The following is a 27,093-nucleotide window of genomic DNA, read 5'->3' on the forward strand; positions in this document are numbered from 1 at the left end:
AAGGTCTTTAAAAGGAAGGCTCAAATCTGCAGAGTCAAATACCTCGACTTCCACCTGTCACAGAGACAGTGCCCAGAAAGGAAACAAACGGTATGCTCAATTCCCGTCCCTACCACCTAACGAATTACTCGGAGTAGCTGGCTTCTGCAGAATCTGGATACCTAATTACTCCATCCTGACCAAACCCCTCTATGAAGCCACAAAGTGGGGAGACTGGGAGCTCCTACTCTGTGACTCTACAGAAGGCCTTTGAAGAAATCAAACGGGCACTCACTAACGCCCCTGGATTAAAACTCCCAGATTTAACCAAATCTTTCTGTACGTACATGAGTGCAAGGGTGTCACAGTAGGGCTCTTAACCCAACTGCTAGGATCTTGGCTCTGTCCCATGGCTTATCTCTCCAAACAGCTTGACTGTCGCCCAGGGCTGGCCACTCTGCTTCCGAGCACTCGCAGTCACGGCCCTCCTTGTGTCAAAGGCCGACAAACTGACTATGGGGCAAGAACTGACAGTCGAGTACCACATTCAGTAATAACTTTACTAGAGTAAAAGGGACAATATTGGCTAACTAATCCCCAGATGGTCAGATACCAAGAATGCTCTACGAGAATCCAGGCATCCGCCTAGAGGTAGTACAAACCCCGAACCCAGCCACCTCACTACCCATTGGGCCCGGCCAGCCAGACCACGATTGCATTGAAGTCATGGATGAAGTGTTTTCCAGCCAACCTGACTTGACAGACCAGCCCCTCAAGGACCCTGATGTGGAATATTACACTGATGGTAGCAGCTTTGTGAGGGGAGAACGCCTTGCGGGATATGCTGAGGTGACCCTACATTCCTCCTCTGAGGCGAAACCTCTGCCTAAGGGAACCTCAGCACAGAAGGCAGAGCTCATTGCCTTGACCTGCGCCCTTCAGCTGGCAGCAGGAGTGTGTGCTAACATATACTCTGACTCTAAGTATGCCTTCATCACCCTCCATGTACATGGAGCCCTGTACAAAGAGAAGGAAGGGCCTAATCAATTCAGGGGGAAAATACATAAAATATGGAAAGGACATTCTAGAACTCTTAGATGCTGTGTGGGCCCCCAAGAAAGTAGCAGTCATGTACTGCAGAGGACATCAAAATGGGACACCATAATGGCCTGGGGCAACTGCAGGGCAGACCATGTTGCCAAACTGGCCGCGGCCAAGGAGAGGGCCAGCCCTACTGCTCTAACTGCTTCCCTGTTTCCCAGTCCCTTAGCCAAATGGGACCCCAAGTACTTGCCTCAAGAAGAAGCCTGGTTTAAGACTGAAGAGGGGAGCCTCCTCCCGGTGGATGGTGGAAGTTCAAGGACGGGTAAATTGCAGTCTCTAAATGCTGGGTTTGTGGAGGAGCACTCATGCATGGACATTGGCCTTGGAAGAGAACTAGCCTAGATGCTTTTTACCTTCTCCAGTGGAACCATATGGTGGCTCACTGCAAAGAGGGTTGACCCCAGAGCTTGGTCCTCTCCTCTGAAGTGGTAGGGGAAGAATGTCTTGGCTGGATGGGTCCAGGATACACTCGTGGGTTGGAGAAACCCCATGTAAAAGAATGCTATTTTTAAATCACACAGACCTAAACTGGTGGCCCAACTCTCCTTCCTGGTATTGGGCCAATAATACTTCAGCTAACTCCTCCTTGTGCCACTCTCTCAACCAAAACTCAACTGTCACAAGCTGTACTATAGAAAATGGCACAGTCCCTAACCCCTTCCACGCCATCCTAGCTATTGGCACATTCTGGGAAAACCTCAATTCCACCAGCCCCCTAAACTGGAAAGTGCCCAATGGGCTCTTCTGGATTTGTGGAAAGTGGGCTTATACTCAGCTACCAATGAACTGGAAGGGAAGTTGCACTGTTGGGAATATTCAGCCTAGCTTCTTCCTTCTACCTGACCAAGGAAGAAATGAGCTACGTGTTCCCCTATATCAAGATTTAAAGGCCAGAACTAAGAGATCACTTGAAATAGGGGGGCAACAAATGTGGGGGGGGGAAAATAAGTGGCTGCCCCACTGTATTATCCAATACTATGGTCCCGCAACTTGGGCCCAAGATGGGAGCTGAGGTTACCCCTATATACATGCTTAACTGGATCATTAGATTACAAGCAGTTCTTTAGATCATAACCAATGAGACGGCAACTGCCTTAGAGCTTCTAGCCAGGTGACAATTCCAGATGCAGTCAGCTATCTACCAAAACTGCCTAGCCATTAGATTATCTATTAGCAGAAGGAGGAATGTGCAGAAAGTTTAACCAGACTGATTGTTGCCACAAAATAGATGACAATGGCAAAGCTGTGACTGCGATAGCTACTAATATTAGGAAAATAGCTCATGTGCCTGTCCAAAGTTGGAAAGGATAGGACCCTACTAACCTCTTTGGAGGCTCATTCTCCACTTTTGGTGGCTTTAAGACTGTGGTTGGGATAGTAGTCCTCCTCCTCTAGACCTGCCTCCTCCTCCCATGCCTATTGCCTCTTGTTATCTGATCAACCACCTCCCTCACAGAGGCTATAGTAGAAAGAAAAACTGCAGCATAAGTCCTCATGCTGTGGAGGTATCAACCCCTAAACCAAAAATTAAAAGAAGGAGATGATGCTCTCTGACCCAGTCCTGGGACCGAGCATCAAAGTGGGGAATGTGGCAGCCTGACCCTGCCTGGCCATTTCCTGCTTGAATGAGTTCATTCCTGACTGCCCTCCCCTCCACCCCAAGGACTCTTTGGCTAACATCAGTTTTCTCATAGCTTGCCAACCAATCAATGTTCTTCTTTATATCTATAGCTGTGTAGGAATGACAAGACTATATAAAACTGCCCGTTATGTTACAATCAGGGCTCAGCCTTTGGATAAGAATCCGCTGAGCCAGTGCTGGCATCAATAAACACTGCTTCCTGCTAGTAGCCTTGATGTCCTATCTCTCTGTTCGAGAATCCTGCAACAGTAGTAGGCTATGAAAGTGCCATGAGAGAAAGTGCTATAAGATACGTAGCGAGGTGGTTGACACATTGGTCAAGGAAAGCTAGAAGAACTGACATTTATGCTCAAAACTGAAAATGAAGAATGAACTCTGAGAAGGGCTGGCGAAGAGCTTTCCAGATATAGGGAAGAGCAAAAAGTCCTGAGCCAAGAAAAAGCTGTCAAAAGCTGGGGAGAATGTGGTAAGAGTGTTTTGAGATAAAGTTGCAGAAGGAGTAGGGGCAGAAGGAGGCAAAATTTTCAATGTCTTTTAGGTTGTAAAAATTGGTTATTTTAACTCTAATAGAGAGCTATTAAAGGATTTTACGCAGTGTTATTGAATGATCGGAACTATATTTAAAAAATTATAGGCTTTGATACAGAAAATGAATTAACGTTTAGATTTTGAAAATGATTCAAATGCAAAGGACAAAAGATGACAGGGGAGGTTGTGTCCTGTTGTGTGTTATAAATACATTCTTGGCATAAATTAAAATTACCCTTAGAAAACCAGACCCGGCCTTTCCTTTTCATTACTATCCTGTTCTCATTTTATTTCAGCATTCACCCTTGTGTTACAGAGCTTAATAAATTTTCAAATTCCTGCAAAGGAATGCTTGGACAAAGCTGTGATAAGTGCATCAAAAAGTATGTTCCTCGAAGTCAGGTTGGTCAATCTCAAGTCTACACTTAAATTTCTTTTCATTCTTGGGGCCCGGGTCCCTTTAACATGCTCTCTCCAAAAGAAGCAAGTTAGGACGGTTCGAACTAGCTGCCCATCTTACCTCAACCAACCACTGGCACCTCAGGATTGGGAAATAATTTCTGCAGGATGCTATTTTAAGCTAACATCCCTCTAAGACTAGGAGATGCTCCCAGGAGGATTCTTTCCTACGTGGGCTTCGAGCCTGGCCGGGTGGTAGTGGGGGCTCCAAAGACGCCACGACCCTAAAATCAAACCCAGGCCTAGGCCGGCTGAAGGAAATAACACTCCAATATCCTTTCTTGCACATTCCCAAATCGTCTAGCATTCCCCACACGGATATTATGAGGATGTACCCACATGTATCCCAAAAGCCCGCTAACTCTGAGAAGACGGCGAGCGTCTGCCCGTGCGCCTGCGCCTGGGTCGGCCGGGGGCGGGGCGGAGCTCGCATGCTGACGCGAGTGGGAGCGTGCTCACGTAACGGTCTGGCGAGTAACCGTCTCCTGGCTTCGCAGCTCAGGTGACGTTGCAATTTTTTTCCGGAGTCACTATTTTTAAAAAAATCTTCCTTAAAGGCGGTGAGTTGCGCGAAGCAGAGCATCTGTGAGCATTTGGTACTGGGCGAAAATGGTGGCTGAGGGCAGGGAGAAATCAAAAGGCCGTTGATTCCACAACTCTACCATTGATAGACTTGGCCTTGCGCTACCACTCTACACCCTTGACCAGGAAATTCTTTCTTTGGCCTCTCTCAAACTTTCTGCAAATTCAGCGGGTAGTTTTTAGGTGTTCAATATGGTTAAGTACATCGGTAGCTATGAGGGTGATTAATTTAGGGAGTTTGACTCCGCTGAAATTGCATTATCCTTATCAGGTTCTCAAAATGTCAACGGTCAAGGAGCAGCTTATTGAGAATCTAATTGAGGATGATGAAGTTTCCCAGCGGAAGATCACCATTGTTGGAACTGGTGCTGTAGGCATGGCTTGTGCTATTTGTATCTTATTGAAGGTAAGTGATAAGGCCATGCTGTGGCCGAATGTCAAGTAAGCACTTTTAGGTCTTGTAGGTGTTAGTAAATTCAGGGTTGCAGGGCTAATCCCTTGACGGCAAATATGTATCCTCTCATCTGATTTTAACGCAATTTAAGAATCATTTATTAGGGGTTTACTACGTGTCAGGCATTGCTAGACTATTTTAGACTTATTCATAGGAGGCACATTGATTGGATTATTAAATATTATAACGTCTGTTGAAATGATCCACAAATTGCCTTTCTTGAAGAGTAATGGGTGAACATCATATTTCCCAATGGCTTATACTTAAATTTTTTTAAATTGTACGAGTATTACATGCTCATTGAAAAATAAAAAGTACCAAATTTAATAAAGTAACAATGAAAGTTCTTTAATTTTACTTTCCATTTCCAGAGCATTTTTTCATATGCTTATTGGCCATTTATATAGCTTCTTTGGAGAAATGTCTATTTAAACCTTTTGCCCATTTTTAAATTAGGTTATTGTTGTTGTTGAGTTGTAGGAGATCTTTTTATATTCTAGATATTAACCCACTTATCAGGTACATGATTTTCAAATATTTTCTCTCATTCCGTATGTTTCCTTTTACTCTTGATTGTGTCTTTTGATGCACAGAAGTTTTTAATTTTACTGTAATTCAATATATCACTTTTACTTTTGTTGCCAGTGTTTCTGGTATCATGGCCAAAAATCATTGCCAAATTCATTGTCATGAAGCTTTTCTCCTATGTTTTACGAGTTTTATAGTTTTAGGTCTTACATTTAGATCTTTGATCTATTTCAAATTAACTATGTGTATGGTATAAGGTAAATGATCCAGCTTCATTCTTTCACATGTAAATGTACCATTTGATGGTATATTTCCTCATTGATTCATCTTGAAACCCTCAAAAATCATTTGGCCGTATACATGAGGGTTTATTTCAGGGCTCTCTATCCTGTCCCATTGCTCTATATGTCTATCTTTATTCTATTACCACACTATTTTGATTACTGTAGCTTTGTAGTAAGTTTTGAAATTGGGAAGGATGAAACCACTAACTTCGTTTTTTTTCAAGATGGTTTTGGCTATTTGGAGTCCCTTGAGTCCATGTAAATTTTATAATGTACTCTTCTATTTCTTTAAAAAAAAAAATTGCTATTAGGATTTCGATAGGAGTTCCATGAAATCTGTATAGATCACTTTGTGTAGTTTTGACATCTTAGCAATATTAAGCCTTCCAATCCATGAACTTGGGATGTCCTTTCACTTATTTTTGACTTCTTTAATTTGTTTCAGCAACCTTTTATAGTTTTCAGTGTATAAGTCTTTTGCCTCTCTAAATGTTTTAAAGGTATTATTTAATCTTTATAACAACCTTAGGAGGTAGGTACTATTATCCTCCACTTATGTGAGAATACTAGAGCACAGATGTTAAGTAGCTTGCCCGTGGTCAAATGGCTAGTAGGCGAAGGGGCCAGAATTCAGATCTTGGCAATCCGGACACATATCCTGTGCTCTTAAAAGCTTTTCTGTATTATTTAGACAATTTTTGGAACCCTGTAAAGAGATATGACTAGAAGATGCAAAGCCAGTTAAATTCCAGAAAGGCCCAGTAATCGGAATTACCAGTTGCTTCACAAGGTGGAGGTGATGGATGAGACAAATAACAGGAGGGATTGGTTAGAAGTTTATATGATGAAAAGGAAAGCCATCAGATTCTCTTTTCCACCTTAAACAACTGGGCAACCACCTCTCACATCCCAGCAGACAAGGGGAAGCAGTTAATTCTTTGAAGAAATTGAATCAGACAGGCTCTGCACTCAAGACATTAAGGACAATAGAGGACAGACATTTTATTGAAAGCAGTAGAATGCATTGAAAATCTACATATTAGACAGTGAGGCAAGAATCCTCCTACTGCCACTGGGCTTCTAGAAAGCAGACTGTCAGAGAAAGATGACATATAGAATAGAGATAAACTTACAGTATCAATCAGGAGATCCAGTAGCTGACTGATGTTTCAGTACGAAACAAGAAAAAGCAGGAAGAAAATTATTTAAGAGATAAACAATTCCAAAACCGAAGGGCATGACTTTGCAGATATAAAGAATTCACTGAGTGCTCAGCACAATGAATCACAAAAAGCCTACTCCAAGGCATATTATCGGACATTTCAGAACTCTAGTTGTGAGAAAGGTCATTTGTTCAAGCCCATTTATTTTTTACTAGAATCTCTTGTATTCTGGCAGATACCCAAGTGAAGCAGAGTAGTTCAGGACTTTGTCTTCAGGTCACATTGATATGTATTGTGGAATAAATAGGAAGTGATAAGGGATATTAAAATAGAGCCCATTGACTTAAAGGGATATATAGGCTGTAATGAGGACCATGACACCTACATATGTCACTGAAAGGTGGACTTTAAAGGGTTTATAAGTACATGTAAAGTTTTTAAGAGTACAACCTAAGGTTTTAGCTGTACAACCTACTTCCTTGTCCTGTACAAAGTAGAGTGGCCACAGCTGTTTTCCTTAGATTGATTTTTAGTCTCTTGCTCTCTACCTTACTGTGGTTGCTCTGGAACTCCCTGGAGAAAAGTTCCTAGGATGCTCATAACTATTCTTAAAAGATTCAGAAAGGCTAAACAAGCCCAGAGTCTCTATTTGGAGCTCTATTTAAGAAATGACCCTCAGAGATATAGTTAACAAAAACTTTTAGGGATTATTTTGAGTTCTGTCTTTGACGGTCAAGATAAATGGAGCTGGGAAGTTTCCCTTGATAAGAGAATTGTCTGGTTAATAACCTGTTGAGAAGGAAAATAAATCAGTCATAATATAATTTAGAAATAGGCTGTGTTGGTTATTATTGTCATTCAGCTCCAAATCCAACTTTCTCTGCTTCGTGATACTGGTGCTGGATTTCTGCTTAATCTCTTTCTCCTTTGCCATTTGGCCTCTTGTTAGTTTCTTTCAATAGGGGCACTAGAGGGAAGTAGGAAGGCTGGAGGAGAGCAGTGACTTCCTTCTTCCTTATGGTTTGTTGTTCTGGTCACAGTCATCCCAGCAGCTTCAGAAAGGCTAAACAAGCCCTTTGCTCTAATGGTAGAAGTTGGTTCTAGCCCTCCAGTTTCTTTTAGAACTCCCAGCATTGGCCTCACCATGCCCCTTCAGTGGTATCAGCAGCCTCCAGAGTTCTGAGACTAGTCTCATGAAGCATCTCTTTTAGTCTCTCTCTTTCTTCAGCCTTAGGTGTAGGTGTGATATTTCAAAGTGCAGTTACTATCTCTGGGTTACCTCAAGTGTTACCTTTTTGCTCTTTCAGCTCTACAGCATTTGTCTAACCAATTCCCTATATTAAATTCCTTTTGTTGAAATGCTTACATTGGTTTCTGTTTTCCTGTCCAGACCTATACACAGACTGATGTTAAAAAAAAAATCTTAAAAATCTTAAAAATCTTTTTTTTTTTATCAGTTAGCCGAAAAGTGATATGTGATCCTTCTGGGTGAAACTCCTTGTCCTCCTCCTATTTCTGATATGTAACCCATAATTTAGTAAATTTTAGAATTTACAGTTTTCCAAAAAGTCCAGATGATACCTGATATGAGAAAAAATATTATTAAATAGGGACTTTAATACCTTTCCTTTACTGCTCGACTTTGAAATCTGGCTACTGGAATCTGAAGGAATATACTCCTATATAGTTCTATATTCTGTATGTGTGATGAAAACTCAATTGAAATTGGAGTAAGCAATACAGAGACAATATATTGTTCATATAACTAGAACATCTAAGAGTAGAGCTAGCTTCAGGTACTACTAAATTCTGGAATTCAGACCTGTCCATACACAGTCTCTGTATATCTTGGTTTATAGTTCCTCTGTTGGCTTAATTCTCAGTCAGGGTCTTTCTGTGTGATGGTAAATATGGCTATACAGTTTGTTCTTAGAGTCTTATGTCATTCTTAGAGCTTATGATTTCAAAGAAAAATTAGTTTTAATTTCTCATCTTCCATTTTCAAACCTCATAGGCTTTGTGGTCATTTGTTATGCTTGGGCCATATGCCCATTTATGAACTAATGACTGTGGCCAGAAGGAAGAATGGAACAATTAGTTGGGTCTGGTTATATGTTCATCTACCCCTAGGTTAGAGGACTGACATTAATTGTACTGTACTGAACCACATGGAATGGGTTCCTACAGGTGGCTTCCTTTCTATTCAGGCCATTAGGATGCATTCTAAAAACAGTTTCAGCCAATTCAGAAATTAGGCATAGGATTAAATATAATAAAATCTTTTGAAAGAATTTCATAACTTTTCATTGGTTTTGAACTGTTAGCTGAAGTGGAAAAAACCCAATTCTAAAAAGATTAACAATTATATTAAGGCAAAGCAATTAATATGTTTTGCTACATTCTGTTGTTTACCTTGACTTCTGGTCACTCTAGGCATATTTGAAAAACACCAGTTTTATATCATCTTTTCTATTAAAAATATAACTTTTCTTTGACTATAAAGTAGCTACATAAATTTTTTTCTCAATTCTCATAAAACTTAAATAGGAACATTTTTCCAGAAAATTTTATTCAGAACTTTCATGTATTTTAGGATTTGACTGACGAACTCACCCTTGTTGATATCGCCGCAGACAGATTGAAGGGAGAAATGATGGATCTTCAGCATGGCAGTCTTTTCTTTAATACTTTAAAGATTACTTCTGGAAAAGGTTAATTTTAGTTTTATAAAGTTATCTTCAGAGTTTTAAAAGATGTAATGAGTTTTACCAAACTGATATTTATAAGTATTAAATTAAAAATAGCACCATTATTGGTAAGACATATAGTTTTAAAGGTTAATTTTTTTTTTTTTTAAAGCCTACAGCACTCAGTATTCCTAGGTGGTCTCCCATCCAAGTACTAACCAGGCCCGACCCTGCGTAACTTCACCATCAGACGAGATCATGAGTGTTCAGGGTGGCATGGTCATAGACAGTTAGTTTTTCAAAAATAGAACTTTTCATTCTTATTGGAGAAAATTTGGTAAATACAAAGAAGTATAAAAAAAATTTAAATCTCTTCTGATAAGTTTTGGGTATTTCCTTTTTCTATTCATTTGTTTTTTTTATATAACGGACATATAAATGCTTTTTAAACTTGTTCAGTCTTACAGATTTTTCAAAGGATATGCAGTCTTAAATAGTTTTTGTAATATTATTGATATATTGATCAATACTCTTTAACCTCGTTTTCTTTTTGTGTTTATAGAAGATCAGGTTTCAAGGCTATAGAGTATAGACAGGAAATGGAAAGCTTGGCCCCATTAACATTAGCATCATGTCTTGACCACCTAAGAAGCCTCAAAGAATTAGGAAAAATAATTATTTTATCATGCACTAAAGTGTATAGTGCATTCTTTGGTAATTTGATTCAACAGACATACTTTCTACTAGAAGCCCTCATATCTAACATGATTGAAACTAAAGGTGGTTACATAGTTTAAAAATACTGTTAGAAAGAGTCATCATAAACATTTTATGTTGACCTAAAACATGTAAAGATACTTAGAAATTCATTTGCTAATTTTCTGATTGTAGGGCAAGGCCTTTGAGTATGATTCAGCTGCTTGGAGTTTTGCAGTATATTTTTAAAAGCACACCAATAGTGATTATTTAAGTTTCTTTAAAATACTATAATTAATTTAAAGATACTCATGAAGCAGTTTGATCACAAAACTACTAAATTTTTGTGGTTTTCCTTCACTTTTATTTCTCTCGCACCCGAAAGGATAATTTTAAAACAACTTGCTTTTAACATGTCTTTCCAAGGCATTCGACTTAATTTTCATAGAAACAGTTATTTTAAAATATTATGAAATATTTGAAATGTAAAGAGTTTAAGTATAACAAACATCAATGTATCCAACACTCAGCAAAAGAAGTGAAACATTACCAATTCAGTTGATACATTCCATATGTAACATCTATTCAGATCTCAATCCTGAATGTAGTATTTATCTTTCCTGTGCATTTCTTTCTTACTTATATTTTAGTGATTTACATAGTATTGTGTAATTAATAAATATAATTGGCATAAATACATTTGGGTATAAACATAACTAATTCTTGATATGCAGCAACTAATGAGCGGAAGTACACAGACATATTAGATGTCTTCTAGTTGAGAGTGTTCAGTGTACCTTTGCAATCAGTATATTTTATATCAGTTAACCTATTGAATTGGTTAAGTAGAGTCAAAAGAGCTACTACAGTATTAAAATTCTTAAAAAATCATTCAGTCTTTAATTTCTAGTAATATGTCAGGTTATATATGGATCAGCTGTTTTCTGGTAAATTGTTTTGTATGGATCAATGTGTCAGATGTATGGATCAATATTGTAAGATGTCCATTTTTCCCATAGTGATTGTAGATTATATGCAATGGCAACTAAACAGATTTTGTTATTGTTTTATATGGTAAACTAATTCTAAAATCATTCAGAAAGTGAAAGGTCCAAGAACAGACAAGATGCTTTTTAAAAACGTTGTAAAATACTTACTTTGTGATAGTCTATCATAAATAAGTCAATAGAATTTTCACTCTGCTCCAGATGCATCTGTGTAGTAAGAACCCTGTGCCATCCAACTGGTGAATGTACAAATGATGTCCCACCTCTTATCCCAGCTGGAACGCAAATCTCCCATGTCATTGCTATCCATTGATTGCTTCCAAATCCAGATGACCAAATAGTTCTTTATTCCCAAAGTAGGCCTAAAACAGTTAATTTAGGGATTCTAGAATCTGCACCCCTCTTAAACCCCATTAATCACAAGTGGAATAAAGCTCCAGTGGATGGCAAACTGGCCATACTTGAAGAGCTGCTGCAGCCTCCCCTTGACTTTTATGTTCCGATTCACCATGACAACAGCCTGGGTTGCACAGTCAGCAGGACACTTGGAAAAAACAGGTGGTGAGACCTTACCAGATATCAAGACTTATTATAAAGCTACACTAATTAAGTGCAGAGACACACAAAAGATTGTTATATAACACTCATTGTAGTGTTACATAACACTACAATATTGGGAAATTTATGGACTTATAATTTTTTTTTATTATGGTAATGGTTATTTTCATGGAAAGAAATAAAGTTAAACTCTTACCTGATAATACACACAAAAATTAATTCTAGGTTGGTTAAAGACCAAAATGTGAAAGGCAAAACTTTAAAGCTTCAGTTTAGAAGATAATATAGGATACCTTTATGACCCCAGGGTAGGGAAGAATTAAACACAAAGACACAAAAAGTACAAACAGAAAAGAATATAGAGTTTAGAGTCTGTGTTCATAAAAACACTGTAAAAGGGTGAAGAGACAAGCCATAAACTGAGAGAAGATATTTGCAACATAAACAACTGACAAAGGAATAGTATTCAGAATAAAAGTACTAGTATAATAAGACAAATATACATAGCCCAATAGAAAAATGGGAAAAAACTCAAACACTTCACAAAGAAACTCAAATAGCCTATAAATATATGAAAAGAAAATCTCATTAGTAACAAAGGCAAGGAAAATAAAAAGCATATCAATATACCATTAAACACTCATTAGACTGGCAAAAGTGTGATAATACTGTTTGTCAGGATGTGAAACAATAGGAGTTGAACATGAACACATTCTACAACCCAGAAATTGGACTCCTAGCAATATTCCCAAGAGAAACTTGTGCACATGTGCACTAGGATATATGTACATGACTATATAGTGGTGCTATTTGTAATAGTCCCAAACTGAAAACAATTCAGTGAATATCAATACTACATTGTTTAAATTATGCAGTGTGATATTACACAGCAGTGAAAGTGAATGAACTACAAGGATACACATTAACATGGATGAATATCAGATGGATAATAATTAGCTAAAGTAATATATAACCTTATTAGTCAAAAAACTTAATACAAATATGTTGTTTAAATAGGCAAGGTGGTAAACCTTTTTTTTAAGGGTAAAGTGATTTTCACCATTTAAGAATGGTTGTTAACCTTTGAGTATGAAGGATGTAGATGCAACCTGTTAGGGGCAACACAGGGCCTTCCAAGATATTGGTGATGTTCTGTTTAATTTGTGTGATATTTACAGCGTTGTTAACTTTAAATTTTTTTTTTTAATATGCCTACAGCACCTGGTCTTCCTAAGTGGTCTCCCATCCAAGTACTAACCAGGCCCGACCCTGCTTAGCTTCTGAGATCAGACGGGATCCAGCATGTTCAGAGTGGCATGGCTGTAGACTAACTTTAATATTTTAAAAATTTCTTTACGTAGGTGCTTAATAGGGTGTGTGGGGGGGTACACATGAGGTTGTTGCGCGGTTGGGCAGGGTCAAGCAGGGTCTGGCGGTTTCAAGGAGAGGAAGACAGAACTGGAGCCCGCACGGGGCAGTGGACACGGTTTTGCTAAGAGCTGAAGATGGCGGTGAAGATGGCAGTGAACGTATACTCAACTTCAGTCACTAGTGATAACCTAAGTCGACATGACATGCTGGCCTACATCAATAAGTCTCTGCAGTTGCATTTGACAAAGATAGAACAGTTGTGCTCAGGGGTTGCCTATTATCTGTTTATGGACATGCTGTTCCTGGCTCCATTGCCTTGAAGAAAGTGAAATTCCAAGCTACGCTAGAACATGAATACATCTAGAACTTCAAAATATAAGCAGGTTTTAAGAGGATGGATGTTGACGAAACAATTCCTGTGGACAAATTAGTAAAAAGACAGTTTCAAGATAATTTTGAATTTGTTCAGTGGTTCAAGAAGTTATTGATGCAAACTATGATGGAAAAGACTATGACTCTATAGCTGCCAGACAAGGTCAAGAAACTGCAGTGGCTCCCTTCCTTGTTGCTCCAGCTCTGAACAAACCGAAGAAACCTCTCAGCTCTATCAGTGCAGCTCCATAGAGGCCCACTGCAACACACAGCACTACTGCAACACCTAAGGCTGGCCTGGGTGTGGTATGAAAGAATCCTGGTTTGGGCAATGGGGATGACAAAGCAGCCAAATAATGCAGCAGGTCAGCGTATTGAAACTTCATGTCGAAGGCGTGGAGAGAGAGACTTCTACTTTGGAAAGCTAAGGAACATTGAATTGATTTCCAGGAGAACGAGGGGGAAAACAACCTTGTATTGCAGAGGATTGTGGACATTCTCTATACCACAGATGAATGAAGGCTTTGTGATAATTGACGAAGGGGGCCCGCAGGAGGAACAAGAGTATTAACAGCCTGGACCAGCAGAGCAACATCAGAATTTTTCACTCCAAATCATGTGCTTAACTTTAAAATACTCCCTTTTATTATTATTAGAGAACTCACTGGTTTCTTTTCATAAGCAAAAAGTACCTCTTCTTAAAGTGCACTTTGCAGAAGTTTTACTCCTTTTCCAATAAGTTTGAGTTAGGAGCTTTTACCTTATAGCAGAGCAGTATTGACGTATAGTTGGTTCACCTAGGGAACAAAGAGGCTGACCATGGGGCTCAGTGAATAGATACTGGTAACACTGATTACTAGAGAACGTGTTTTTATGTGGAAACGTCAGAGAAATGTAAAGACTGATTTGAATTTTAAGCTGATGTGAATTCTTGGCAGAGAATGTTTTACTAAATGCCTTAAGAGTAAAAACATACATATTTAAAAAATTTGAACATGTATTTCTTATACACTCTTCTATATGAATGATATGGTTCACAAGAACATTTTGAAAATACATTTAGTGAGCTCTAATGAGGAAGAGCAATGGAATGTCATTGATTATCCACAGGTGTTTTAAATTTTCTCATGTATGATAGTGAACGCAGACCTCAAATGCCTGGAACATAGAAAGTGACAAGAAAGGGAGAAATATGAGATCGGAACTTGTTTTTATGGATCGTATGATCAAGTTAGGTGTATAAAATGACAATCATGGAAAGATAACATAAGGCCCTATATATAAGATGACAATCATGGAAAGATAACATAAGGCCCTATTTTAGAATTATAGGCAGTAAATAAGAGCTACAAAAATTCAGTGAAGAGAGTACTATTTATGAATGATATGATTAGAAGATGCCCAGCAAGGGAATTGGTGTTTGAAGAATTGGTGTTTGACTAATAATATAATTGCTAACATTTATTGAGCATTTACTGTGTTCTAGGCACTGTTCTGAGTACTTTATGTATATTAACTCACTAAATCATCTAAAGGAAAAACTATTATTAGCTCAGTCTTACAGATGAGGTACTGAGGGTCAGAGGAACAGGCAAAACACTTGTCCAGGGTCACACAGCTAGGAAGTGGCAGTCAAAATATAGGCAGCTGGATCTCAGAGCCTTTGCTCCAGACCATTATGGTTTGCTGTCTCTTAGAGGATTGAGTTATATTTAGGAAGGAAAATACAGGTAGGGTGATGATAACATTAACAGAATCAGGGCACCTGGAAAATCTGACAAAATTAAGACAAAGCTAGTTAGATAATTTTGAGGCAGATTATGAAGACTCCATATTTTACTTCGGTATACACTTCAATTGAATTTGTTGGACGTAATATTTCCAATAATCAACCTGAACCGTGGAGAGATGACTAGAGAAGTTACAGGAGTTTTTCTCCATTTATCCTGTAAAAGTTGAGGTGGGGAGAAAGACGGAGAAAAGGAATGGGGAAAGACACGAGAAAGAGATTGAGAGATTACTTTGGATTTCTGTGGTGAAGTAAGAATCTATGGAAGGCGAGCTTCAAGCAAGGTATTTGAGCAAGAATGAGTAGACTGTGTGCAGAAAGGGAAGAGAACTTCCTCCTGTAGAACTTTTACCTGATAGAAGGGAGAGATAATCTCTTAGATTTATGTGAAACATGTCAGCCTAAGAAATGCCATCTTTCTAAATTGTCTTTCTAATTGAAATCTTAACTGGGGCAGGAAAAACATAACATGTTTATGGTTGTAAAATTGGATTAGAAGAGTGAAAATGACTATAAACGAAGATGCCATAATATTTTTGTAAATTTCCTTTTCAAAAGCATAGAAATAAGTTTTAAAATAGAGATGGGATATAGAGGAGATTTCATTTCATTTAATTTTTGACATCCATATGAAAAATAACTTCCAAGTATATATTGCTTTAGAAAAATGTTGAGTATGGGATACTGAGCATCATATCTTATTGTCAGTGGATTTAATAGGTGAAACAATTTTATAACTAGTCATCAGATTTAGAAGATAGTTTATTTTCTTGTATGGATCAAGAACTTGCTTGTGATCTCAAATCCAGTCCCTTATAATAATAAGTAAATACATTCTTGCCCTTAGATTCCTGAAACAGATACTTAAAATGTCAGAATTCTAAACTTCTGATACATATGGTGTTTCTAAGAAGCCAGAGAGCTTACTTGCATAGCCTCCGGTCTTAATAACAAATGAGAATGTGGGCTTAAAAAGATAGTAGGTTCTGTTATTATTTTTAAAAAAGAGCTGTGTGAAAATTAGTAAGTCATAGTGACAAAACTTCCTTTAGATTATAAAAGATAACATGACTACTTGGAAAGTGTGTTTATCTCCAAATGCAAGATATATGAGTACTTTAATACTAAGGTCATACAATAGATTTTTAAAGAATTAAGGCACGGTGATTATGGCAATCTTGATCCAAATATTGTCTTTTGTTTCCCTTTTAGATTATAGTGTATCTGAAAACTCCAAATTAGTTATTGTTACAGCAGGTGCACGGCAGCAGGAGGGAGAAAGTCGTCTTTCCCTAGTTCAACGTAATGTGAATATCATGAAATCAATCATTCCTTCTCTAGTCCATCATAGTCCTGATTGTAAGATACTTATTGTTACAAATCCAGGTGAGTTTTTTTTTTCTTTTTTTAATTGAGTAAAGATAGTCTTGCCATACCATTTAAAAAAAAAAACAAACTTCATTGAGGTAACATTTATGTACAATAACGGCATCCGTTCAAAGTATACGATACAATGAGTTTTTTCCAGCTTTATTGAAATATAATTGTCACAAAACATTTAAGTTTAAGATGTACAATGTGATGATTTGATACACATATATTGTGAGATGATTACCACAGAAGGGTTAGTTAACACCTTCATCACCTCTTATACAGTCGTCCCTCGGTATTCTCAGGGGATTGGCTCCAGGACCCCCCATGAATACCAAAATTTTCAGATGATCAAGTCCTTTATATAAAATGGAATAGTAGTTGCATATAACATATATTTGCATGTAGATTGCAGCAGGGTATGCCTACATGTTACTTCATTTGCATGGATTCAGCAGAGTGCTCAGTGCATGGCAAATTCAAGTTCTGCTTTTTAGAACTCTCTGGAATTTTTTTTCCAAATATTTTTTATTTGCATTAGGTTGGTTGAATCTGCTGATGCGAAACCTGTAGATATAGAAGGCCGACTGTAATTGCCATTTCTGTATTGTGGTGAGAGCATTTAAGGTTTACTCTTAGCAGCTTTCAAATATATTACACAGTATTGGTAATTATAGTCACCAGTGTCATATATTAGATCCCCAGAACTTATTCATCTTATATCTGGAAGTGTAAGTCTATACTTTGACTGACGTCTCCCTATTATTCTCCCTTCCCCAACCTTTGGCAACTACCATTATACTCTGTTTTTATGAGTTCATTTTTTTCAGATTCCACACATAAGATCTATCCATGTTGTCACAAGTGGCAGGATTTCCTTCTTGTAGCTGAATACTCCATTGTATATGTGTATGCCACATCCATAGAGAGACACTTAGGTTGTTCCATATCTTGGCTATTTGAATAATACTGCAATGAACATGGAAGTGCAGATATTTCTTCGAGGTACTGATTTCATTTCCTTTGGATATGTACTCAGAAGTAGGATTGCTGGGTCATATAGTAGTTCTATTTTTAATTTTTTGAGGAACCTTTATAGTGTTTTCCATAGTGGCTGTCCTAGTTTACATTCCCACCAACAGAAACAAGGGTTCCCTTTTTTCCACGTCCTCAACAAATATCCCTAAATATTTCACGTTTTTGATGCCGTTATAAAAGGAGTTGTTCTTTACGTGTCATTTCCAATTGTTTATTGCTAGTATATGGAAATACTGTTGGTTTTTATGTATTGACCTTGTATCTTAAAACATTTTTAAATTTATTCTAGTAATTCTCTTTAAAGTCTTAGGATACTCTCTGTACATTATCATTGTCATCTGCAAACACAGTTTTACTAGTTTTAATTCTTCCTTTCCAATATGAATACTTTTATTTTCTTGCCTCATTTCACTGGTTAGGACCTCCAGTACAATGGTGAATATAAGTAGCAACGAAAGACAACTCTACATCACTCTGATGTCTAATTTCCTCCCTTATTTCGGTAGCTTATCAGAGAGCTGGGTGAGCTGAACTGAGCCAGCCTGTGGAGACAGCAGGTCTTAAGCTGATGTCAGCATTTCTGGCATGCAAGGTTCTTTCCACGGTTCTCATTATATAGATTTTGGCTCTGGAAATGCATTCTCCTTACCATTGTTCCTGGACCCAGCTATTCTTTGATAAATTTCTTGTTACTTAAGGAAACTAGGGGTTCCCTTACCCCTCCAAAGCTAAGATATTTGCCACTGCGATGGTAGGGCTCATTCTTGTTCTTGGAAGAGTTTCAAGAGAAACTTGCCAGCCAAGGAAGGCTCCTCTGTACTTGGCCATTTTGTATACAGAAGATCTGTGACTAATCTCTGCTGTGGAATAATGTGAGTTAAGTATACATAGTGTGGTTCCCTACTTCTTTGCTTCTAAGATTATCCCCAGTAAACACTATTTATATGCATCCCCTCTGATATTAGTAGTATGTGTCCATGATGCCCTCGCACAACATCGTGGGAACGGACATACTTGCCTAATTCCTTATCTTATGGAGAAGGCATTCACTCTTTCATTACTGAGTTTGGTATTTAATGTGAGTTTTTCTAGAAATTCCCTAATTTTCATAATTGCAGAGTTTTTTAAAAAAATTATGTGGAGATGTTAAATTTTGTCAAATGCTTCTTTCTACATCTGTTGACCCTTTCGTCATCATATAAAGTGTTTGTCTCTAGTCATAATTTTTGAGTTAAAATCTATTATTTATTGTGGCAAAATATACATAACAAAATGTACCATTTTAACCCTTTTAAAGTTTATAATTCAGTGGCGTTAAGTAAATTTTATTTTGTGCAGTCACTACCACTAGACGTTTTCATCACCCCACATGGAAACCCTGTATCCATTAAGCAGTCACTTCCCATTCACCCCTCTCTCTGTTCCCAGGCAACCTTTTTTTTTTTGGCTTTCCGTGTCTGTGGATTTACCCATTCTGAATATTTAATATGAATAAGATCATACAATATTTGTCCTTTGGTGTCTGACTTCTTTCACTTAATAATGTTTTCAAGGTTGATCCATATTGCAGCATACATCAGTACTTCATTCCTTTTGTGATTGAATAATATTACACTGTATAGATATACCATATTTCATTTCTCCACCTAGCAGGTGATGGACATTTGATTTGTTTCTACCTTTTGGCTAGTGGGAATAGCTGCTATGAACATTTATATACTAATTTTTGTTTGACCACCTGTTTTCAGTTCTTTTGGGTGTATACCTAGGAGTAGAAATACTGGGTCATATGATAATTCTATGTTTAATTAGTGAATAATTACCGAACTGTCTTCCATAGTGGCTATACTGTTCTACAGTCCCACCAGCAATGTATAAATGTTCCAGTTCTCCCCACCAGCACTTGTTATTTTTCATATTTTTATTTTAGCTATTCTAGTGGAAGTGAAGTGATTGTTCGTTGTGCTTTAGTTTGCATTTCCCTACTGCCTAATCATTAGCATTGATCATCTTTTCAATGCTGTTTGTGTATCTTTGGGAAAACATCTGTTCTAGTTCTTTGCTCATTTTTAAATTGGGTTGTTTGTCTTTTGGTTGTTGAATAATAAGAGTTCTTTTTATTTCAGGGTATTAGACTTTTATCAGATATGTGATTTACAAATATATTCTCCCATTCTGTGGATTGTCTTTTAACTCTCTTGATAGTATATGCCGATGCACAAAAATGTTTAATTTTAATGAAGTCCAGTTTATCTGTTTCCCCTTTTGTTACTTGTACTTTTGGTGTCATACCTAAGAAATTATTGCCAAATCCCAGGTCATGAAGATTTACTCCTCTGTTTGTAGCTCTTATATTTAGGTCTTTTATCCATTTTGTACAAGGTGTGAGGTAAGAGTCAAGCTTCATTCTTTTGCATGTGGATATCCAATTGTCTCAACAATATTTGTTGAAGAGATTATTCTTTCCCCAATAAATAGTCTTAGCACCCTTGTCTAAAATCAGTTGACCAGAGGTGAGTGAGTTTATTTCTGGACTCTCAATTCTATTCCATTGATTGATATGTCTGTCTTTATGCCAGTATCATTCCGTTTTGATTACTGTACTCTGGAGTAAGTTTTGAAATCAGAAAGTGTAAGTCCTTCAGCTTTATTCTTCTTTTTCAAGGTTGTTTTCACTGTTTGGATCCCCTTGTGATTTCAAATGCATTTTAGGATTGGTTTTTTTCATTTTGACAAAACAAGGCCTTTGGAATTTTGATAGAATTGGAATCAAATCTGTAAATCACTTTGGGGAGTGTTGCCATCTTAACAATAGTGATTTTTCTAATCCATGCACGTAGGATGTGTTTCCATTTCTTTATGTCTTTTTAAATTTTTTTTGGCAATGTTTTGTAGTTTTCAGTATACAAATCTTGCATTTCTTTGGTGAAATTTATTCCTAAGTATTATTTTTGATTCTGCTGTAAATTGAATTGGTTTCTTATTTCCCTTTTTGGATTGTTCATTGCTAGTGCATAGAAATAAAACTGATTTTTGAGTGTTGATCATATGTCCTGCAATTTTACTGAATTCATTTATTATCTCTAATAGTTTTTGTGGATTCTTTAGGATTTTTTATATATAGGATTATGTTGTCTTCTAATAGAGTTTTACTTCTTCCTTATCAATTTGGACACCTTTTATTTCTTTTTCTTGCCTAGTTGCAAGTAGCTCACTTTGGATTTAAAGACACAAATAAGTTGAAAGTAAAAAGATGGAAAAAGACATTTCATACTGATAACAGAGAAATTAGACTTTAACACAAAAATTATTATTAGAGACAAAAAAAAGAATATAATGATAAAAGGGTTAATAGATGCAGAAAAAGTATTCAACAAAATTCAGTACCTAATCAGGATTTTAAAAAAGACTCTTTTAGTAAATTATGTATAGAAGGAAATTTCTCCAACCTGATAAAAGCTATTTATGAAAAACCCACAGCTAGCGTCATACTCATCGGTGAAAGATTGAAAGATTTCTCCCTGCTAAGATCAAGTAAGACAAAGATGCCAGATTTCACCACTGCTATTCAACTTTGTTCTGGAAGTTCTAGTCAGAGTCACTGAACACCGATTCTCCAGACAGATACTTCAAATCAACTATTTTAAAAATGTTTGAAGAGCTAAAGCAAACCATGTCTAAAGAAGTAAAGGACATATGAGACTGCTGTCTCACCAAATAGTGAATATTAATATGTAGACAGAAATTATAAAAAGGAACTAAATAGAAATTCTGAAGTTGAAAAGTTAAACGAAAATTTAGTAGAGGGGTTCAACAGCAAATTGGGAAGGTAGAAGAAATAGTGGACTTGTAGATAGGTTAGTTGTTCAATAATTTGGCTTCCTAAAGGACAGTTTCTATTGCTTTGTTTCCTGTGAATGGTCCATACTTCCTTGTTTTCTTTCATGCCTCATAAGGTTTTGTTGAAAACTGGACATTAAAAATATTATAATATGAAAACCGTAAATCTGATTTTCCCTCCTTTGTTGATGCTTGTTGTAATTGTCATTTATTTGTTTCATGACTTTTATGAACTAATTCTGTATTCTTTGTTGTGCCTGGCTGCAGACATCAGTTCTTTTTGTTTAGTGATAAGCTAACAGTTGGACAGAACTTTCCTTAAATGTTGAACCAAAAAGTATCCCCCAGTTTTTGCTACGTCTGTGTTGCAGCATGCCTTCAACACTTAGCCAGCCAGTTTACAGCTGTTCCTTATCCTTCATTTCCTGCTTGCATAGAACTTCAAGGTCAGACAGAGCTAGCGTTTGGGATCTTCTTGTGTTTTTCTTGAGCATGCATACACCTGCAGACAGTGCTGGGGTATGCATGTGGCTTTATCCTAGGTAGGAGATGCTGATAGCTTAGATAAGGCTGTGGTGATGGAGAGGAAAAATCTGGGTAATCTTAAGAAGGTAGAATTAACTAACTGATTGTTAAATAGATAGGCACATACATTATCTCAAAAGATAATTTTTTTGTTTTAAAATTGCGATAGTGAATAATTTAACCTTTTAAAACTTATATGAGCAATTATCCATGGTTCTTTGTTGATTGCTTTACTTAGAACTCCGTAATGAATCTGTATTTTACTCTTAAGACATTTGATCCATTCAGAAAAGCAAATTGTAAAATGAAGTTACTATAAATCTTTTTCTAACAAGAAATTGTTCTTCCTAGTGGATATTTTGACATATGTGGTCTGGAAGCTAAGTGGCTTACCTGCCACTCGTGTAATTGGAAGTGGTTGTAATCTAGACTCTGCCCGTTTTCGTTACCTAATTGGAGAGAAGTTGGGTGTCCATCCCACTAGCTGCCATGGTTGGATTATTGGAGAACATGGTGATTCTAGTGGTTAGTATGAACCTATTATCATTATGTAATGACAGTGTTCATCTCTGATGATTTTTATTTTCTTTGAAGTGTCTTCTTTTTTCTTTTTTTTTTATTAAGTTTATTTGGATAACTGTCTTTTTTATCTGATACTAATATAACTATGCAACTTTTATGTTATTCGTATTTCCCTGGTGTATCTATCTTTCTGTTTCTTTACTTTTAGTCTTCTGCTCCATTGATTTAGTTACCACTCATACATTGTGCATGGAGCTGTTTTAAATGTCAATGAGTGTTTCTTTTATCTGGAGCACTTTCATTTATTGTTGTTTTTAAACAGGGTTATTAAGATATAATTCATATACCATAAAATTCACCCATTTAAAGTATATAATTCACTGGTTTTTAGTATATTCACAGAGTTGTACAGTCATTACTACAATCTAATTATAGAACATTTTCATCATCCCCAAAATAAACTTCGACTTTTGCACTCACTTCTAGCCTAATCCCAAGCAACTGCCAATTTATTTTCTAACTCTATAGATTTATTTATTCCAGACTTTCATATAAATAAATTTGTATAATATGTGATTTAAATATTATTACTTAGGCCACAGCAACCGTTTTCTTTTCTTAGCTTAAACATTTAAGCTCTGCTGCGCAATTAGAACTTTATACTTCTTACAGTGTTCTTTAATTGTGTCGTGTGTGTAAATCTTCTTTTTGTTATGGCAATAAACCCATTGAGGATAGGGACCATTTGCTCATTCTTTCAATCATTCATTCATTTATTCAAAGCATTTAATGACCCCTTCCCTTTTCTTTAAACTATGAGAGTTGTAGTATAATAAATATTTTTGATTTGACTTGGACAAATAGTTCTTTGACCAGTGTCTTAATTTGACCCCGTTGGCTTGTGTTATTGTCTTAACTCAGCTTTTCCTCCTGAAAGTTATTAAAAATAATTTTCCTAGATATGTTTTAATTTCTCACATTTAATATTCCATTATTTTATTTTAAAACAAAGTAGTGTATTCTGATTAGTATTAATTCGAATACATTTAGTATTCTATTTAGTGAGATTTAGTGTTTCTTTTCTCTTTTCCTGTTTTCTGTTGAATTAATTAAACTTTCTTTAATTTCATCCAAACTTTGGATTATACACTTACTTTGTAAGTGGTTGCCTATAAATTTTAGCATTCATACTTGACCTCAAAATAATTCATGTCTTTATTTTTTGGGGGAAACAATACAAAGACCTTGGAATGTATTTGATCACCTTCTTCCTGTCGTATATGTAATTGTTAACCACTTCTCTGGTTCATCCTATTTTTATATCCCCCAAACTAGTTATAATTATTGTTATTTGAGTAGTCAATACCTGTTTTAATTTTTGAACATGTTTGCCAATTTTATTGCTTATCTTTATTTTCCGTATCTAACTCCTTTAATTCTTTCTTCCTGGAGTATATCCTGTCAGCGCTTTTATGTGAGTGTTTTACTGTCACCTCATTCTTGAGTGACAGTTTAACTGGGTATGATATTCTAGGTTAACAGTTATTCTCCCTCAGTTCTTTGTTACTGTTGATAAGTATGGTATTAATTTGTTGCTCTATCCTTCATTACTTATAATATTTTATCTTTTCTTAACCATTCTTTTCTTTGTGGATTCTGTACTTACACCTTTCTTTAAAATGCCTCCTATATCACATAATTATATATAAATTCTATTACATATTTTTCTAACACTTATAATTTTATTTTTTACATTTTCCTTTTTCTGTCTGTTTGAAACTTATTTTTATATATGGCATAAGGTAGTAACCTAATTTTATTTAAAAAATTACTAAACTCAAATAACTGATGCAGTACTAGGAAGAAGAGTTCATTCTGAGGGGGCGGTGTGTGTGTGTGTGTGTTTGTTTGTTTGTTTGTTTATTTATTTTAGTGCCCTTATGGAGTGGAGTGAATGTTGCTGGTGTTGCTCTGAAAACTCTAGACCCTGAATTAGGAACTGATTCAGACAAGGACCAATGGAAAAATATCCACAAACAAGTTGTTGAAAGGTAACAGTATTCATGCAATTTCTTAATGCATTAATAATAAGTCTTAAGAACAAATTTCACAGACAAAAATATATAGTTAATCTTTTTTATGTGTGTGAGATAACTAACCTTCTGAAAAGTCCTCAAATTCAGACTTATATCCTACAGAACTTTATTTAGGGGGTACTTTTCAAAAAGAAAATGTACTTCACAAGAGCTTATATGAATTTAAGGGTAATTAGCAAGTGATTATGAGCTTGGAATTTGGAACCAGGTTGTCCAGGTTTGAAACCTGGCTTCATCATTTATTAGTGGTGTGATAATGGGAAGTTATTTAAAATTTCAAAAGCTCAGTTTCCAAGTCTTTAATATTGGGATAATAATAGAGCCCACCCTTAGGAGGGCTATTATAAAGATTAAATGAGTCACTATGTGTAAAATGCTTAGAACAGCAACTAGAACTTAAATGTTCATCAAATGACTTGTGGAAAAAAAACACAAAGCTAATGCAGATGATCAGAAGGTAACTAGATTTACTTATAAATGAAGTGTCTGACTCAGTATACATCAGCCTAAACAGCACACATGATTCTTTTTCATGCTTTAGGCAAGTTATATATTAGTAGAAGTTATAGATATTAAAAGTCACTTTTGGATATTCTAAACCAAAATATTTACAAAATTTACAAAATATTTACAAAATTTACAAAAGCTCAAGTTGTAATGTAGTGTATTTATGATAACAACTATATTAAAATGTGTAAGATTTAGTGCAGAGACTAAAAAGTCACAATATTTAAAAAAAAGTGATTATGGTTAAGTTTTTATTTTCTAAATGACTTTTAGTAGGAAAAATTATTTCCTGATCTTGAAAGCACATGATCACTTTAATGTGTGCAGAGTTTCAGTTTGGGAAAATGAAAAAGTTCTAGAGAAGATCATGGTAATAGTTGTACAACAGTGTTTATGTACTTACTGCCATTGAACCTGTATGCTTAAAATGGGTAAAATGGCAACTTTTACCACAATTAAAAAAAATAAAGAACATGGCTATCAATAGTGGTTTGAAGTTCAGACTATCAAATTAATAGGACATAATAGGTTTTAACCTAGCATTAAGTTTGTCAAGCTTGGTGAAAGGATACTGGACAGAAAACACAGTATAGACTATTAGCATTTTCTTTAGGAGGTATTACAAATGCTTAGGTATAGCTTTCAGGCCCTGTCACTATGTGGGGCACACTCAGTTGCAAAGGAAAAGGGCAGAATACTCCATCATAGGAAAGATGCTGCCTTTGTTTCCCAATATTTTTTTTCCCAATTACAGTTGACATTCAATATTATTTTATATTAGTTTCAGGTGTACATCATAGTGGTTAGACATTTATAGAACTTACGAAGTGATCCCTCCCTGTAAGTTTGGTATCCACCTGGCACCGTGCACAGTTATTACAATATTATTGAATTATATTCTCTTTGCTCTACTTTACATCTCTGTGACTGTTTTGTAACTGCCAATTTGTCTTTCTTAATCCCTTTGCCTTTTCACCCCGTCCCCCAACCCTCTCCCATCTGGCAACCATAAGTTTGCTGTATCTTTGAGTCTGTTTCTGTTTCATTTGTTTATTTTGTTTTTAGACTTCACATGTAAGTGAAATCATATGTATTTGTATTTTCTGTCTGACTTATTTCACTTAGCATAATACCCTTTAGATCCATCCATGTTGTTGCAAATGGTAAGATTTCATTTTTTTAATGGCCAAGTAATATTTTATTGTATATATGTTTCACATGTTTTTTATCCAGTAGTCTATTGATGGATGCTTAGGTTGCTTCCATATCTAGGCTATTGTAAATAATGCTGCAACGAACATAGGGATGCATATGTTTTTTTTCAAATTAGTATTTTGGATTTTTTAGGATAAATGCCCAGAATTGGAATTGCTGGGTCATAAGGTAATTCCTTTTTTAATTTTTTGAGGAACCTCCATAGTGTTTTTCATAGTGGCTTCATCCATTCGCAGTCCCACCAACAGGGCATAAGAATTCCCTTTTCTCCACATCCTCACCACTTGTTCTTTGTTGATTTATTGGTGATAGCCACTCTGACAAGTGTGAGGTGATATCTGTGTGATTTTAATTTGAACTTCTCTGATGATTAGTGTTGTTTCCCAACAGTTTTTGTTTTCAGTCTTGATGTGGCCTCTTTTTTATATCCTCTCCTAACACTTTTTAACATAGTTCTTGTTGCATAGTCCTCAGGATCTGCATGTTTGCTCAGTCTTTTAGTCCTGGTGCAATGCACAGATCAAAGGTTAACATAATATACAATGCTGATAACCTAGTTCTATTATGGTTAATATTTAACATTTATCTTAACTAATCTATGTATTTTCTTTTTTCCAATTTTTTATTGTGATACGATACACATAACATAAAATTACCATCTTTAATCATTTTTAAGTGTATGGTAGACTGGTATTAAAAGCATTCATAATGTTATGTAACCATCACCACCATCCATTTTGTATCTCTTTCATCTTGTAAAACTGAAACTCCATACC

The 27,093-nt window shown here is 36.2% G+C and overlaps 1 protein-coding gene, 1 non-coding gene and 2 pseudogenes across 2 annotated transcripts in view; 2 read left to right on the forward strand and 2 right to left on the reverse strand.

Annotated features, from left to right (window-relative positions):
- Positions 1 to 3,165: 3,165 nt before the first annotated feature.
- LOC120604563 (L-lactate dehydrogenase C chain-like) overlaps positions 3,166 to 27,093 on the forward strand; it is a 46,542-nt gene continuing 22,614 nt past the window's right edge. Inside the window, exons 1-6 of the mRNA XM_039865417.1 lie at positions 3,166 to 3,655; positions 4,566 to 4,700; positions 9,317 to 9,434; positions 16,416 to 16,589; positions 22,329 to 22,502; positions 24,433 to 24,550. Of these exons, the coding sequence (XP_039721351.1) occupies positions 3,602 to 3,655; positions 4,566 to 4,700; positions 9,317 to 9,434; positions 16,416 to 16,589; positions 22,329 to 22,502; positions 24,433 to 24,550 (773 nt within the window). The 5' untranslated portion in view covers positions 3,166 to 3,601. The remainder of the gene's footprint in view (positions 3,656 to 4,565; positions 4,701 to 9,316; positions 9,435 to 16,415; positions 16,590 to 22,328; positions 22,503 to 24,432; positions 24,551 to 27,093) is intronic.
- Positions 11,328 to 11,677, reverse strand: LOC120604573 (mitochondrial import receptor subunit TOM7 homolog; annotated as a pseudogene).
- LOC120609661 (5S ribosomal RNA) lies at positions 12,881 to 12,999 on the reverse strand. The gene has a single exon (XR_005654811.1). It is a non-coding gene; the product is annotated as a 5S ribosomal RNA (ribosomal RNA).
- Positions 13,041 to 14,233, forward strand: LOC120604568 (microtubule-associated protein RP/EB family member 1-like; annotated as a pseudogene).

Source organism: Pteropus medius, unplaced genomic scaffold (assembly GCF_902729225.1).
Source record: "Pteropus medius unplaced genomic scaffold, Ma_sr-lr_union100, whole genome shotgun sequence".
NCBI classification, from domain to species: Eukaryota; Metazoa; Chordata; class Mammalia; order Chiroptera; family Pteropodidae; genus Pteropus; species Pteropus medius.